The sequence below is a fragment of the Sander lucioperca genome, chromosome 1, assembly GCF_008315115.2.
Source record: "Sander lucioperca isolate FBNREF2018 chromosome 1, SLUC_FBN_1.2, whole genome shotgun sequence".
NCBI classification, from domain to species: Eukaryota; Metazoa; Chordata; class Actinopteri; order Perciformes; family Percidae; genus Sander; species Sander lucioperca.
Genome location: NC_050173.1, coordinates 1,304,137 through 1,320,231, shown reverse-complemented (window position 1 = coordinate 1,320,231; position 16,095 = coordinate 1,304,137). Strand labels below are relative to the sequence as shown.

The window sequence follows — 16,095 nt, the reverse complement described above, 5'->3', positions numbered from 1 at the left end:
CTACATAGTTTGCTAGGCCAAAAAGAATAATCTCGCGATAAAAAAAAAAATTGACGGTGTTAAATATATATATATATATATATATATAGTGCTGGACTTGGTCGAGACCAATGTGTATATTTGACAAGTCCAATGGCCAAGTCCGAGACAAGTCCGAGTCCAAATACCAACGAGTCCAAGACAAGTCAGAGACAATAGAAAAGTGACGTTTTTCTATTGGTTTGGAGACTCAGGTACTACAGCCCTGCTTTCTACAATGTTGCTGCTAGTGTTTTTAAATAACACTCATGGTCCTTGAGAGTACAATTTCGGTCAATGGTGGAAAATATTCGGTTAACGCGACCACAGTTACTCTTCAAGACTGGACTGGCCTGTAAACGAACACAAGTAAACATGGGAGCTGCTGTTTTTTTTTCTAGATAAAAAGATCTATTATAAAACAAATGACGTGTGTGCAGAACAAACATTTCACCTGGAAGTGATGATGAAATAATTTTTTTTTTTTAGGAATATAAAAATGTTTGCCGACAAGAGGTAAAACAAATATTCTTTTAATAGAAAATATTTTAACATTCATTTGTACATTCATTTTACATGATTTAAAAGTAACCTCCAGAGGTATCACATTCTTAATTGCAAAAATAGACACTATCCAAACAACAAGAATACAATGTTTTTGACGTTTTTACTAGATATTATATTTTGTGTGTGTGTGTGTGTGTGTATGTGTGTGTGTGTGTGTGTGTCAGATCTCTGCAGGCTCTGTGTGTTCAGGGTTCAGACTTGGAGAGACACGGCAGTCCTGGCAGCCTCCAGCGCCGAATGCTGCTGTGGATCCTCAGGTCCAGCCATTCCCGTTGAGAAACACCCAGAGCTAGACTGGGAGCACAAAATAAAGACAGTATAATAATCATCACAACAGCACAAATGTGTTTGCCCCAAAACTCACTCATAACACAGAGCCTTCTGAGCAGACCCAAACGGAATCTGCAGATATTTTTCAGGGTTTCCGCGTTTTTGAAATCAGTGGCGAAACAAGCTACAATGTAAGTTAGTAGGGCAATTGTCCAGCTTGTATTTACCTTCATAAAAGTGCTTTGCACTTGCACTGCTGTGCACTGACAGGCTCAGATTAATATTCTAGGTGTCTGACAACATTATGGAAAGGATTTCTAAGGAGGTCGACCTTTAAAACCTCTTTGAGACCTTTCTGTTTAACCAGAAACAGCTCTGAAGTCGCTAGCGCTAAACCCACCAGACAATACTTTTAGCGTGTATAGAGCCAACATATTGTAAATGGGTAAACTGTGTGTTTATTTCAACCAAAACTCGAGTTATGAAGGTTGGAATAGTGGAAAGACAATCCAACACGGCTTTTCATAGTTTTATTTTGTTTCTTTCGACTGAATTGTATTTTACGATGCTAAAATTAATGTTTATTTACATGGAGTCTGGTGGGTTTAGCGAACGCAATTTCACCGATGTTTTTATGTTTAAAAAAAGGACCTTACTCTTTAACAGAAAGGTCGACCTCCTTAGAAATCCGAAATCCTTTCCATAATGTTGTCTACGGTGGCCGACAGGGGCAAACGCCCTGCAACTTAAGAAAACACACGCAAATAGACAAAACACAAGCAAATTAAGAAAACAACTTCATTAATTTGACAACACATGCGCAGCATGTCCGCTGTTGTCCGCTATGTGTTTGTACTTTGGTGTGTTGGATGTTTGTGAACTAAACAGTACGGCAATCATGCTGATGAATACAATAACTTTTTCAGCAGATGTCTTACTTACAACACGTTGGAGTTAGCAAAGCAGTTTTGTGTTTATATGTGCGGGCGGGATTTATTCAGTTTGATAAATCCCACGGTAAATTGGCTGGTTTACTAACAGGGAGGGACTATAAATCCTGTCTGTTTTTTGTATTTCAAGAGCGAATTGCTCCACAATATGAATACAGATTGATCACTTATTTTGTTGGTAACCGTTGTTGTATAATCACAATATTACACTTGAGGAGGCCTACACTTCAGTAATTTCGGACCTCGAAATTAAACCCTCTCATGTGGCTTAAACAAACGTCAATGTTAAACGCTGATGCAGTTTTAAATGTTTTATCACCACGAGTTTACAGACGTCTCTGCTGATTGAGTATCATTATTGTCAGATTGTCAGATGTCTGGGGTGAGGAGTGTAGCTACTAGACTCAGTTTTGTTTTTAAAATTTTTCACTCTTTTGAAAATATGTTTTTTTTAATTTGCATTTCTGTTTAGTTTTTTCCAAGAAGACCTGGTTAAGTAGTGTTTTGTTGTCTGTCTTTTTTTTCTTTTGAATTTCTAACTAGAATTGAATGGCATCACTGTAAAATTCTTCTAGATATATATTTTTAGATTAAATATAGATTTAATATTTACAGTCTATGCAGTCTCTCTCTCTCTCTCTCTCTCTCTCTCTCTCTCTCTCCCTCTCTCTCCCTCTCTCTCCCTCCCTCCCTCCCTCCCCGTGAGGTCGAAAATCAAGCTGATCCACTAGCTGCTCCCTCTAGAGGCCTGGAGAACTTCCGTTGTGTAATCTGGATGCAGCGTTTTTTGTTGCATTTGTTTTCTGGGTTGGTGTGCTTTTCTTTTTGCATCGCTTCTTTTTTCGGGGTTTGCGTGCTTTTCTTTTTGCATGTTTCATATTTGCAGCGCGTTTATGTATTCGGTTGTGTTGTGGTATTTGCAGCGCGTTTGCTGAATGCTGCACATGTGTTGTCAAATTAATGAAGTTGTTTTCTTAATTTGCTTGTGTTTTGTCTATTTGCGTGTGTTTTCTTAAATTGCAGGGCGTTTGCCCCTGTCGGCCACCGTAGTTGTCAGACACTTAGAATATTAATCTGAGCCTGTCAGTGGCGTAATACAAGCTGGACAATTGCCCTATTAACTTACATTGTAGCTTGTTCTTGCTTAATACTGGACCAATGTCAAAGATTGTTGTTCCCATCAGTCACTTAGGAAAATAGGAAAACAGAAAATAGGGTCCAGGTTGAAAAAAACTGTATGCTTAACTGTATGACTACCATAGTGGCTATCTTACCTATAGTTAAGCTTATCTTCAGTGTGTAAATCTTATTTTTTTTTCCACAAATGGATTCTTACTAATGTTAGTCATAAAGCGGTGGTTTAGACCGAAAATCTGTGGAATTAAAGGAGAATTCCGGTGGATTCCAACACGTAGCTCTGTTGTTTGGAAATTTGGAGTGCTGTCAGTAGCAAGAAAAACTGCTACACCAATCGGTGCTGCCTACACCGTGTTATCCCCCTGCTAGCGTTAGCACCCAACAGGCTTAAACAGGGCAAGTTTTAAACGTGCTTTTAGCCTCTAAACATGCTCGAAATGTCATTACAAGTGCCTACCCATGTGTAGTGATTCCTTCAGAGGGAACACAGCAAATTTGACTGGAATATTGGATTGTATGAGTTCGACAATCGACTAGTGTGGACTTGACCGGAAAACAGGAAATAAACAGAGGTATGTGCACTGGCTGGATTAACACAACTTTTAAACCTTTCTGTCACAGCTACTGCAGTCAGATTCGCTGTGTTCCCTCGGAAGGAATCACTGCACATGGGTAGGCACGTAAAACACGTTTAAAACTTGCCCTGTTTAAGCCTGTTGGGTACTAACGCTAGCAGGGGGATAACACGGTGTAGGCAGCACCGATTGGTTTAGTTTTTTTTGCTACTGCCAGCACTCCAAATTTACAAACAGAGCTACGTGTTGAAATTGACCGGAATTCTCCTTTAAGCAGATTTTCTGCTTGGAGTGAAGCTGTGTTAACATTCTGAGTTGCCTGCCCCTTGAATCCACAGTGAAAAAGCCCGGCCAATCACCGACAAGATGGTTGGGGGAGGGGGTGGGAGTTAGTGACAGTTAGTCAGTCAGTCGTGACAGTTACGGAAACATGGGGGGAGGGGCGAGCTTGCTCTGTTTTGTTTGGTATTTACTTGGAACGTCAACAGAAGTGACGTCATGCAGGAACTCATAGTGCACCTTTACAGGGGGGGGGACAGGCATTAAGTCCAATACGTCCTATTGCAAACCATATCACTGAGCGATCACAGTTGTACAAATGTACCTTGGAGCAAGGTAGGGTTCTCCGGGGGTTGATGGGCCCACTGGCGGGAGGTCAGTGGTCACAACCGAGGGATCAGCCTGAGTCAGGTCCTCCCCCTCCATACACCTCAGGTTGGTTATACTGCTCCCCACTGCCGCATCAACGCTGTCTCTGCTGCTGTTGGTTGGACCTGAAGAGTTACACACACAAACACCGGTTCGATTTTCTCTTTTCAAACTAATGAATTTGGAATTTAGACATTTAGAATCAGTTTAATTGTCATTTCCATAATACACACGCGGCATACATGGAAGCGAAATATCATTCTCCATAGATCATGGTATGTTACACAACAAAAAAATTAATGAATTTTTGAAAGAAACAAAATAAAAATATGAAAAGCCGTTTTGGATCATCTTTCCACTTTTCCAACCATCACAACTCTAGTTTTGGTTGAAATAAACACACAGTTTAACGATTTACATGTGAAAATATGTTGGCTCTATACACGCTAAAATTATTGCTTTTTTAAATGGAGTCTGGTGGGTTTGGCGCTAGCGACTAGCTGTTTCTGGTTAAACAAAGAGGTTTTAAAGGTCTATCTGAAGGGATCCTTTCCCAGAAATGTGGGTTTCTTTCAACCAAATTGTCAAAATAAATAACATGGATTGGTTCCATAAAACACTCTTATATCCGTATCCGTATTATCCTAATTTATACATCACATTTTATTTATCAAACTTTCAATTCAGAAAGCTGTATTGTCTTTTTACCTTTCTGATGATGGCGTATTCTTTTCTGTGCTATTGTTTTGTTGTTGTCTTTGTAATTACTCAATGTCATTGTAAATGAGGGCCGCCCCTCAATGATCTCTCGGGTTTAAATAAAAGGTTGAGGGGCGCCTGGGTAGCTCACCTGGTAGAGCGTGCACCCCATGTACAGAGACTCGGTCCTCGCTGCAGCGGTCGCAGGCCTAAAATGCCAACAACAACAAAAAGGTTGAATGAATGAATACTCACAGCAGCGTGTGAAGGGCTCCCAGGCTCTGGGCTGCAGGTACGGTTTGGCCGGCGGCTGCTGGAGCAGACACTCTACTGCTGAGTCCACTTGCTGAAACACCCTGCAGACAGAGAGAAGGATTACCCAACCTGCTGACCAAGGTCTGGAGAAGGATCAGCACGGGTGTAGGTTCTCTTCACCGTGGCGTTTAAATATTAGGAACATGGCTCTAGACTACAATTTCTAAGAAATCTATATTGGATAATGTGAGTATGTCTAAGCTCTTTCAAAGTTTCAGCAAGTCAACAGTCCAATAAAACTGATTAAAATAAAAATATATATATATTTTCTGGTGCTTTTTAAAAAAAATATTTGGACAGGGACCCAGACCATTTCAAATGGAGGGACCCAGCTGGGGCCACGTGTGATTTTAGGGGTACCAAATATATTAAGCACAAGTGTTACATACCACCAACCCTCCATAGGTTTGGTTCTACAAAAGACTAACAATACACATAGAACAATAAACACAAGAATACTCATTCAGTGTTGACCTACACTTTATCACTGCACATGAATAATATCCCCACTTTGGCGATAAAGCTGGGGTTCAAAATGTATGAAAATGTTGCCACAGTTAGGGGGGCCAGAGGGAGGGTTAAGGCTTAATTTTAAGGGGGGACTGGCCACCCCCACTTAGAACTGCCAATGCAAAAGAGCTGGCAGTCAGGTATAAATCAATGTTTGCTTTAATATTTTTAATATAATTCATATTTTAATACTGTATGGTACATGGCAAAGCTGTGAAAACTTTAACATAAATGTACGCCTGATAGATTTGAACTTTTCTTACAAGTAAACACATTGACAGTTATTGCACAATTTTAGATACAGAACAGCACTTATTTAATTAATATCTGGTCTGATGTCGAGTAGGGCTGTGTATTGGCAAGAATCTGGCAATACGATACATGGGTCACGATTCAATATATTGCGATATATTTCGATACTGTGCATAAGGCGATATATTGGGATTTTTTGAAAGTATAGTTTTAGAAAAACTAATATTTAAAAAAAGACATGATGTGCATAAAAGTCAAAGAAGTTTACTTTAGGTAAACAATTCAGTACACAGAAAATCAAACTGCCAGTTTGGGATTGTGATTCACAGGTTCTTAGTGAGCAAATTTTTATATGCTAAAGTAGGCCAAAGTTCAGCCATAGCTACATTGTTAGCTTCTAGCAAAAAGTCAGGCACTGCTATGCACTGTTGGCGAGGACACTAGTGGTGCATCTCAGCATAGCCATCTAGCAGTAGGGTGTTTAAACACAACATAAACGTGAACCACTGTCTTACATGAATATTTTTGCACGTAAACTAAAAAAAAAGAAATTACACCCCTAGTGTCGAGAAGTGAAAGTGCATTACACCGAGGGAATTGTTGTCATGAATGGTTGGTTAAAGTACAGGATATAACACAGACTGAGATACCGGAGGCTGAGCAGTCGTTGGTGGAGTTCAGCTGACAGACCGGATGTGTCTGACTGGATCAGCTCTCTGATAGAATCAAAGTCGTGCTTCAGCTGGAGAGCTCCCTGCACACTGAGAGGGGAACATCAGAGGTCAGAGGTCTCACTGAACCAGTGACCGAATGTAACTAAGTACATTTACCCAAGTGCTGCACTTAAGTACAAATGTTGAGGTACTTGTACTTTACTTGAGTCTTTTCTTTTCATGCCAATTTATACTTCTACTCCGCTACATTTCAGAGAGACATATTGTACTTTTTACTTCACTACATTCATCTGACAGCTTTAGTTACTAAATTAAGAATTTTGCACACAAAACACATGTAGTTTATAAAATCTGATGTTTTTATGAATTGGCAGATTAAGACACAACTGTTTGGATTATTTCCAGTTTCTAAAATGTGAGGGGTTTTATGCATTTAGTAGTTTTAATACTTTAAGTACATTTTCCTGATGATACTTACATACTTTTACTTAAACAACATTTTCACTGCAGGACTTTTACTTGTAAAAGAGTATTTTACAGTGTGGTGTACTTTAACTTAAGTAAAGGAAGTAAAGAAACTTTGTCCACAGCTGCACTGAACAATATATCAGCAGCCTGCTGACCCAGTTAGACGCAATGAAGGAGAGAGGCACTGCTGTTGTTTCATGCACACACCCACAAAACCATTGGTGAAAGAAGTATTCAGATCCTTTACTTAAGTTAAAGGACTAACACCACACTGAAAAATATACTAGTAACTACTACTAAACTAATACTCTGTTACAAGTAAAAACCCTGAAAATTGAAAATTTGAAAATGTTACTTAAGTAAAGGTATGTAAGTATCATCAGTAAAATGTAACATAATACTTGAAGTATCAAAAGTAAAAGTAGTCAATGCAAAAAATTCCTCCCATTTAAAGGTCCAATATGTAATATATTTACTGTAATAAATCCAAAAATGACCCCAATGCGTCATCAGATATTAAGGAAACATGCTAAGTTGAAATACTGTCTTTTCTGACAACAATGCTAATGCCAGTATGTCTCCTTTTGAAATTTCCGTTCCGTGATGGAATTTGTGTTTGTGTTTTGGCCTGTGTGTTGTTACCAACTGCCCAGTTTGACAGACAGGCCAGGTTGCCAGATATAACTGGAAAAACGTAAACCCAGCACGCTACAGCTGTAACGCTAGTACAGCTATGAAAGCAGCAAACAAACGAAAAGGATCAACGGAGATAGATACTACCCAACTTAAAAAAAACAGCGAGTTTCTAACAGTTTTGTGACCAGAGACGTAAAAAACCCCGGGTAAATATTATAGATGTATTTGAAAGATGGAGACAGCTTAGAGCCCAAAAGGACGCCGAGTTGGCTAATTATCTCCTGAACAGGTAAGCATTAGCTTCAGGCTAATTTATCACAGCTACAAGGGACGGGCATTTTATGTCATTTCAACATTTGTGTACTCACATTGAATTATATAGCTATATATATATATATATATATATATATATATAGTACCTGAGTTGGTTACTCGCAAAAACAATTAAGACACAGCCAGAAAAGTGATCCCGACTGGTCCTGGCTAACGCTGCCATGCTAACCCTGCTAACTGCTAGCTAACGTTACCGGAGGACCAGGCAAGCGGGCCACGGCTGTTTACAACATGTAGCCTGTTCAGTGGCCGTAGCCGACAACGGTGAGTTATTTTAAGCCGAGAGAGAGAGGCTGTAAATCGGAAAGATATGACCGTGAGTTTGCAGTGTGTTTAGCGATTGTTGGCATAATTCTAAGCCAATAAAGTGTGTATTTCAGTCGGGTGGAAAAGGACGGCAAGGTAGTGTTATTTTTAGCGGTTCCTATCGTAATTCTAAGCCGAGGAAGTGTGTCTGTCTGTCGGGTGGAGAGGACAGCGAGGTTGTGGGGTTTTTAGCGGTTCCTACCGTAATTCTAAAGCCGAAAAAGTGTGCCTGACAGTGAGCTCCGTGTGAGCACGAGCTTTTATGACTGTCAATATAGCCAGCATCTAACGTTAGCTACTCCGCTGTGCTGTGAAGTAATGTCTGGCTATGTGAGACAAGCGCCTAGCAACATTGTTGGATGCTCCGGTCTCAGCCTGGCAACCAACGTGAACTTCGAGTCTGGGGAGGAGGGAGCGGGGGAGACGACTCTCTCCAAGATTTTGAATTTGTACTGCAGTAACTATTTTAAACACTAGCTGTCAGTATTACATATTGCACCTTTAAGAAACTGGAAACGATCCAAACAGTTGTGTGTTTTATGGTCTAATCATTTCAGCTAGATTTGTAGGACTATATATTGTTAGCTAGTTCAGTTTATAATAAAACATCAGATTTTATAAACTACATGTGTTTTGTGTGCAAAATTCTTAATTTGTAAAGTAACTAAAGCTGTCAAATGAATGTAATGAAGTAAAAAGTACAATATTTCTCTCTGAAATGTAGCGGAGTAGAAGTAGAAAGTGGCATGAAAAGAAAAGACTCAAGTAAGTACCCAAACAGTTGGACTTAAAGGGTAACTACCATTTTTTTCAATCTGGACCCTATTTTCCTATGTTTTTGTGTCTAAGTGACTGATGGGAACAACAATCTTTGACATTGGTCCAGTATTAAGCAAGATCGCTGCAGTCGGCAGCGGCGAAACAAGCTACACTGTAAGTTAACAGGGCAATTGTCCAGCTTGTATTTACCTTCATAAAAGTGCTTGTTTTGCCACTGACAGGCTCAGATTAATATTCTAAGTGTCTGGCAACATTATGGAAATGATCCCTTCAGAGATAGACCTTTAAAACATCTTTGAGACCTTTCTGTTTAACCAGAAAACAGTTTCGAAGTTGCTAGCGCTAAACCCACCAGACTCCATTTAAAAAAACAATACTTTTAGCGTGTATAGAGCCAACATATTTTCACATGTAAATCGGTAAACTATGTGTTTATTTCAACCAAAACTGGAGTTGTGATGGTTGGAAAAGTGGAAGGAAGACCCAGAACGGCTTTTCATATTTTTATTTTGTTTCTGTCGACTTTGAATGAACTGAGTTTTACGATGATAAAATTACTGTTTATTTACATGGAGTCTTGTGGGTTTAGCGTACACGATTTCGCGGAATTGTTTATGTTTAAAAAAAGGATCTTACAGTTTAACGGAAAGGTCGACCTCCTTAGAAATCCTTTCCATAATGTTGTCAGACACTTAGAATATTAATCTGAGCCTGTCAGTGGCAAAACGAGCACTTTTGTGAAGGTAAATACAAGCTGGACAATTGCCCTGTTAACTTACATTGTAGCTTGTTTCGCCGCTACCGACTACAGCGATCTTGCATAATACTGGACCAGTGTCAAAGATTGTTGTTCCCATCAGTCACTTAGACACAAAAACACAACACGGGTTGAAAAAAACGGTAGTCACCCTTTAAGAACAGTACTTGAGTAAATGTGCTTAGTTACATTCCGCCACCGCACAAAACATACATTTAACATGTAATGCAGGTTGACAAAACAGTATTTTATAGGCAAAAACAATCTTTTTTTGCAGCTACTAAAATTATGCTTTATGTTTTTTAACTTTATTCCGGGGGTCAAACCAGAAATGTGCAGTTATGTGCTATGATGAAAAGCGTACCTAAATTTGATCTTCTGTTTCAGGATGTGTTCCATCCATGCCTCCATGAAAGCTGTCATGGTTATACTCAGAGCTTGGACACGGGCATCATCAGACAATGGTGCCACCCCCTCTAAAACCTGACCAATCACAGTCTGAGCTGCCACAGATGCATACTCACTGGGACTCCCGGGAGAACCTGAAATACACAGAGAAATAGACAATTATCAATACGTTTAAGTTCCCAGTGGCTTTATCAAAATGCTGTCTGTGAAGTTGAGAAAGGGCTATTTCCAAAATAATATTAAATGGCCCAAATAATGCATTCCCTTAATATTTAGATGTTATGTCTGTTGGGGGTTTTCCACTTTCCATCATCCTTTTCTCCATCAATGACCCTTGATAATTCATCTACTGTACAGTATATCAACCCTCTACTCGTGCCTCAGTCAAGCTGCTCTATGTCTTCTACAACCAGGTTTTTTCTTGTATAGAGGAATTTTTGGGGAACTTTTATTTTTCCATTCCTTGCTCAAACTACAAGACCAAAGGTGATTGAGCCTTTGCCATTTTAGCTCCAACCCTCTGGAATCTTCTCCCTCTGTCTGTTAGGTCTGCTGAATCTCTGGACTGTTTTAAGCCTCTTTTACAAAACCCACCTTTATACATTAGCCTTCGTGTAAAGGGCTGCACCTATACGCTGTATTTTAAATGTATTTTGTATTTTGTAACTCATGTTTATTCTTATTTATTTCTTCAATGTATTGTGCATGTGTGTCTGAAGCACTTTGTAACTGCATGTTTTTAATAGTGCTACTTACTTACTTGCTATATACAAAACCATCCAACATGGACTGGTGTTCCTCTGATGAGTGTCTTCATTCTTTAGTTACAAGCAGAGCTTACAGTATGGATATGTTTCATCCTCTGCGAGGGATCAGCAAGTATCTGTTGTAGGAGTTAATTACAAAGCCTGACCGTTATTAGCAGTCAGGTTTCAATACCTGTGCTGAGACTGTGTCTCCAGTGTACAGCAGAAGGCATGGTCTGTTCAAAGATCTCCCCTGACATCCTCTTGCAGTCGCTGGAGAAGATCTTCAGCACCAGTGAAGAGAAGGTCTGGTGGAGAGAGCAGTGGCATCAGGATCACATTACATCAACATTCTCCGTTTGCTGTCTGCAATTCTTTTCCCACCATACCTAATTTCCTTCTCAAATTGAAAGTGTCTTTAAATATTCATTAGGTTCTTGTGGAAATCACATGGACCACCTTCCCATCCACCACACAGCACTAAATCTGGTTCTCTTGTGATTCCCGTTACTTCCTTCTTCCAAAACTGTAGTGAAGAACACTAGGAGCAATTGCCAGGAGTTTTGATGACTGTTACAGTAACTGCATGCCAAATCAGCAAAGTAGGGCTGTCAATCGATTAAAAAAAATAATCTAATTAATTATATACTCTGTGATTAATTAAAATCTTAATTAATCGCATACATCATTTTTGCCCGGTGCCTTAACCCAGTGGTTCCCAACCTTTTTTCCTTGGCGCCCCCCCTACTTATGTCTAAGAAAAGCTGAGCCCCCCCTTTAAACCGAAGTTGAGGTAACTCTCCAGATAGAGCCTTACTTTCTTTTTTGATAGAGGCGTTATCAGCACTTTTACATTTCTCCGCCATGTTTCATTCATTAAAATAGTGATGCCGTGGCGGCAGGAAAAACAAGGATGATATCAGCTAGCAGCTAACAGCTGACCTGATAACAGCAAGGGTCCCAGGTTAAGAGGTCCCGGAGGTTTGGCCTACTAAGTAGCCTGCCTACAATTTTAAGCCAGAACAAAAATATATAGTTTTTATACAGACTTTTGTATACATTATATATTCTAGTCTATTAACATAATTTGTTTAACATGTGCAAATATTTTTTTTACCTCAACCTCAAACCAGATAAAGACTTGCGCCCCCCCTGTGATCTTTGCCGCCCCCCTGAGGGGTCCCCGGACCCCAGGTTGGGAACCACTGCCTTAACCGATACTTTTTAAGAAAGTTAAAAAAAAAGAAAAAAAAGAAGGGTACTAAACAACAGTTGGCAACATTAAAGAACGGCTTGTTTATTTCTAGGCCATATGGTCAAAATTAAATGATTTAATAATAATGTAATAACTATAACAATAACTTATTTCACTAGTAAATTGCTGTTGAATGAGAAAAACAACCACCAGATGGGAAAAGGGCCTTTAACAACAACTTTGAATGCACCACGAGGCTGTAGGTTACCAGTTTCATTTAACGCACCGTCTGTGTTTTTCCGACAACGGCAGCTGCACATTGTTACATCCTGGTGTTGAATCCTCTACAGTGAAATACAGTCACACTTTACACCGTTTAGCGTTAGCTGTCAGCATTTTCCGTGTTTAATCCAGCTACTAGCTAGCGGTAGGCTAACGTTAGCTGCTGTCAAGTATAGTGTTAACTAGCATCACGTGCAGCGATGTTTCTGTTGCCTGTAACATCTGTTTCAGACCATCAGAGAGCAGCGCAGACATATCAGTGGCACCGAAATGAGGCACCGAAATCCGCGTTGCTATTCGGTCCGGTAGATACAGGTCATGAAGGTAAAACAGCATCACTGATCTGTTTTAACCGAATATTCTCTGGTCTAGCTCAGCTAAAAACACAAAAACACAGAATCCGTCTAGTGCGTCGTTCACTACCGAGCCCGTTTGTAACCGGCAGGCTACCGACAAAGTGATCTTAACTTCAACCGGTTCCACTGACTATAGCAGTTTAACAGACACTCGACTGTCCTGCTGTTATAGCAGACATGTAAACGTAACGCAAAGTGCCTCCTTCATGCAATCACAGCGGTGGATCGCTGCAGAAAGAAACACTGATGTATTACACCGCCAATCAGATGAATTGACTTATTATTCCAAGATCGTTCCAGCCCACTTTAATGCCAATTTCTCCAACTTTTCAGGCAGTGGCACCCAGGCTGTGGAATGCACTGCTGCTCTCTTTACGTTGTTCAAACTTTGTTGATTCTTTTAAAAAGCACTTGAAGACTTTGCTATTCAAACAGGCTTTTAGTTAGACAAGAGCTTTTATGGCTGGCTGATTTTATGTGCCTATGTTTTCCTTGTATTCTTATGTCTTTTATTTATTGTATTTCAATTTATTGTAAAGCACTTTGTGATTTTTTATCTGTGAAAAATAACAATTCCAGGAAGCTTGAACATGAACTACTCTTCCTAGTCTGATATTTTTCCATCATAAATCATAAATGATATGAATGCTGCTGAATGTACAGTACATGTTCAATCCTGACCTTAAAAACAGGTCAAGATAATGTTTTTATGTAAACCGTCAAATCCCAGCTGATGTGTTGCTGTTCTTGTTCTCTAAAACCACTCGATCCTAAACATTGGGATACCATTCTCACAACAGCATGGCTTCCACTGATTTGTAAGAAAAATGGAGGAGGAGTCAGCTTTCTGATGTGGTAAGACTAAACCCCGGCAGGTCACCTGCAGCTCGTTTGCAGCCCTGCCAAACGCGTTGAGTTGCTGCCTCAGCAGAAGCTGGTTGTGGTTATGAAGAGTGGAATGTTGGTTCATATCTGAATTCATCACCAGGGCCTTAGTCTGATGCTCCATCATCTCTAATGACTCTATCAGCACCTGCAGAGACACAGACAGAACACATCCCAAACACACCTTATCACACTGATGCAGATTTGATTTCAGGGCTAAAAGGCCTAAACTGAACTTTGTTGAAACACATGATGTGGGTGATATGCTGGCAAATGAGGGGAATTCTGACTTAGTATTTTTCATGTGGGAGAAAGATGTTTATATTGGCTTGTGACACTGTAACATTTGTTACATGTTCCAAATATATCCTATGAGAAGGGATCAAACGGTGAAAGGTTATTTTGTTTGTATTAAGTCTCGATAATTTGCGTTGTTTTGTGTATTTGTATTTTTTGCCTGCTGCTGTAGTTTACCAAGTTCACTGTACTGCACATGTCTATTCATGCCTACATCAGGACAACTGTGCTTTTTCTGTAATGTAATTATTTGATCCTCCAGTGACTAAATATATAAAAGTCTTGTGTTTAATATAAGGAGGAACCTACTTTGAGGTCTCCCTGCGTGATAAGCAGGAACTTGTTGAGGCTCCATGAGGAAAGGAACTGGTAAGCCTTGGACATGACCCACACTGTAGACAGTTGCACCGTGGCTGACGCCAAGCTAACAGTCTGTCTCTGGAGAGTGAGCCGGGAGGGGAAGAGGCTAATAGAATCTGGGGGTAGGGGGAGAGAGAGGGAGAGAGAGAGAGAGAGAGGCTGTCATCAACACCTACAAACAGCGATATACTCATTGCAGTCTGTTCAGTGGAAGAAGATTTTGTCAATCAGTTGATATGTTGGAGGCAATTATTAGCATTAAAAGAGATTTACTGTCACACTCGAGGAGAATCGGGGAAGCGGAAGAGAGACTCTCGCAGGCAGAGGAAGATATAACTGCCCTCTGACTAACAACTGGAAGGAACAATAGAGATATTACACAATAAAATCCAAGAGGACAGAGAAAGGCACTCTAACTTAAGACTAGTCAGTCTCCCTGAGAAAACCAAAGTTCCAGACATGTGCTGAAACTGGCATCCTAAGGTACTGGGGAATTATTCTCGCATTGCTAGACCTTCCTCCACGGCACTACGGAGGAGGGTCTGGCTAGTCCACTAAGCATTCCTGGATGGGAGAAAACGTGCTCTGGTTTATTGGCATTTCTTTAAACCAATCACAATCCTCTTGGGTGGTGCTAAGCGCCGAGCGTAGCAACGGTACCGCTGCAAAATAGCCTCGGGAAGGAACTTGTTTTGGTGGAACGTGTACGTTCAAAAGTTGTTTTAGTCGTGCAACAGAATCGGTTCCAAATTGTCCAATCCATTAGAATCCTATGCCTCCGAGCTCATCGACTACTTTTATCAATGCCTGCATGTTTTGCTGACTCCCGAACCTTCTTCCCGTATGTGAAAGGAGTTGTGCTGCTCCTGAGTTTTTCCTTAACACTGCCAATGTGGAGTGGAGCTTTGTCTGTGATGATGCTGTTTCAGTGCCATGTTGGCACACACTGGTAAATCAGGTAATATTGCACAAAGGTACACTGTTGGTGTGAGTCAATTACTGCGGAGGAAACGTGCTGAAAGATCAACTATACGGGCAGCGGAAAGGAAATGGCAGAAATCTAAACACCCAGATGATCTGCTTACCTATCAGTCTCTTCTTTCCTCCTTCGCTGCCTCTATTTCTGCAGCCAAAAGCTCTTTTTATCAAACCAAAATTGAATCCTCTTTCTCGAACCCCAAAAAACTTTTTTCCATCTTCTCTAACCTCCTAGATTCCCCCAGTCCACCTCCTCCCAACCCACTTTGTCAACTATTTTGTAAAAAAGATAGATGACATACGCTCTTCATTCTCAACCATACCTTCTAAAATCACCTTACCATCCATCACATCCAGTACTCTTTCCTCTTTCACCCCTTTATCTCCAAACCAAATTCTTACTTTGATTACCTCTGCCCGCCCAACCACCTGCCCCCTGGATCCTATCCCTTTTCACCTTCTCCAGTCCATTGCTACTGACCTCCTTCCTTTCCTCACCCATCTCATTAACATCTCCTTGTCAACTGGCTGTTTCCCTGATGCTCTCAAAGAGGCAAGAGTGACCCCACTGCTCAAAAAACCAACACTCGACTCCTCTGATGTAAATAACTATAGACCTGTCTCCCTTCTTCCATTCCTATCCAAAACTCTTGAACGTGCCATTTATAATCAACTCTCTACCTATCTCCACCA

At 40.4% G+C, this 16,095-nt stretch overlaps 1 protein-coding gene across 5 annotated transcripts in view; it reads right to left on the bottom strand.

Moving 5' to 3' along the window:
* Window positions 1–535: 535 nt before the first annotated feature.
* ccdc142 (coiled-coil domain containing 142) overlaps window positions 536–16,095 on the bottom strand; it is a 34,404-nt gene continuing 18,844 nt past the window's right edge. For 4 of the 5 annotated variants that reach the window (XM_031288303.2, XM_036000903.1, XM_036000948.1 and 1 more), the window contains 8 exons: window positions 14,374–14,540; window positions 13,763–13,915; window positions 11,243–11,357; window positions 10,260–10,437; window positions 6,592–6,702; window positions 5,120–5,220; window positions 4,122–4,290; window positions 536–879 (listed from right to left, as the gene is read on the bottom strand). In XM_031288303.2, the coding sequence (XP_031144163.2) occupies window positions 771–879; window positions 4,122–4,290; window positions 5,120–5,220; window positions 6,592–6,702; window positions 10,260–10,437; window positions 11,243–11,357; window positions 13,763–13,915; window positions 14,374–14,540 (1,103 nt within the window). In that variant the 3' untranslated portion in view covers window positions 536–770. The remainder of the gene's footprint in view (window positions 880–4,121; window positions 4,291–5,119; window positions 5,221–6,591; window positions 6,703–10,259; window positions 10,438–11,242; window positions 11,358–13,762; window positions 13,916–14,373; window positions 14,541–16,095) is intronic. The other variant, XM_036000882.1, reaches the window with a different exon arrangement.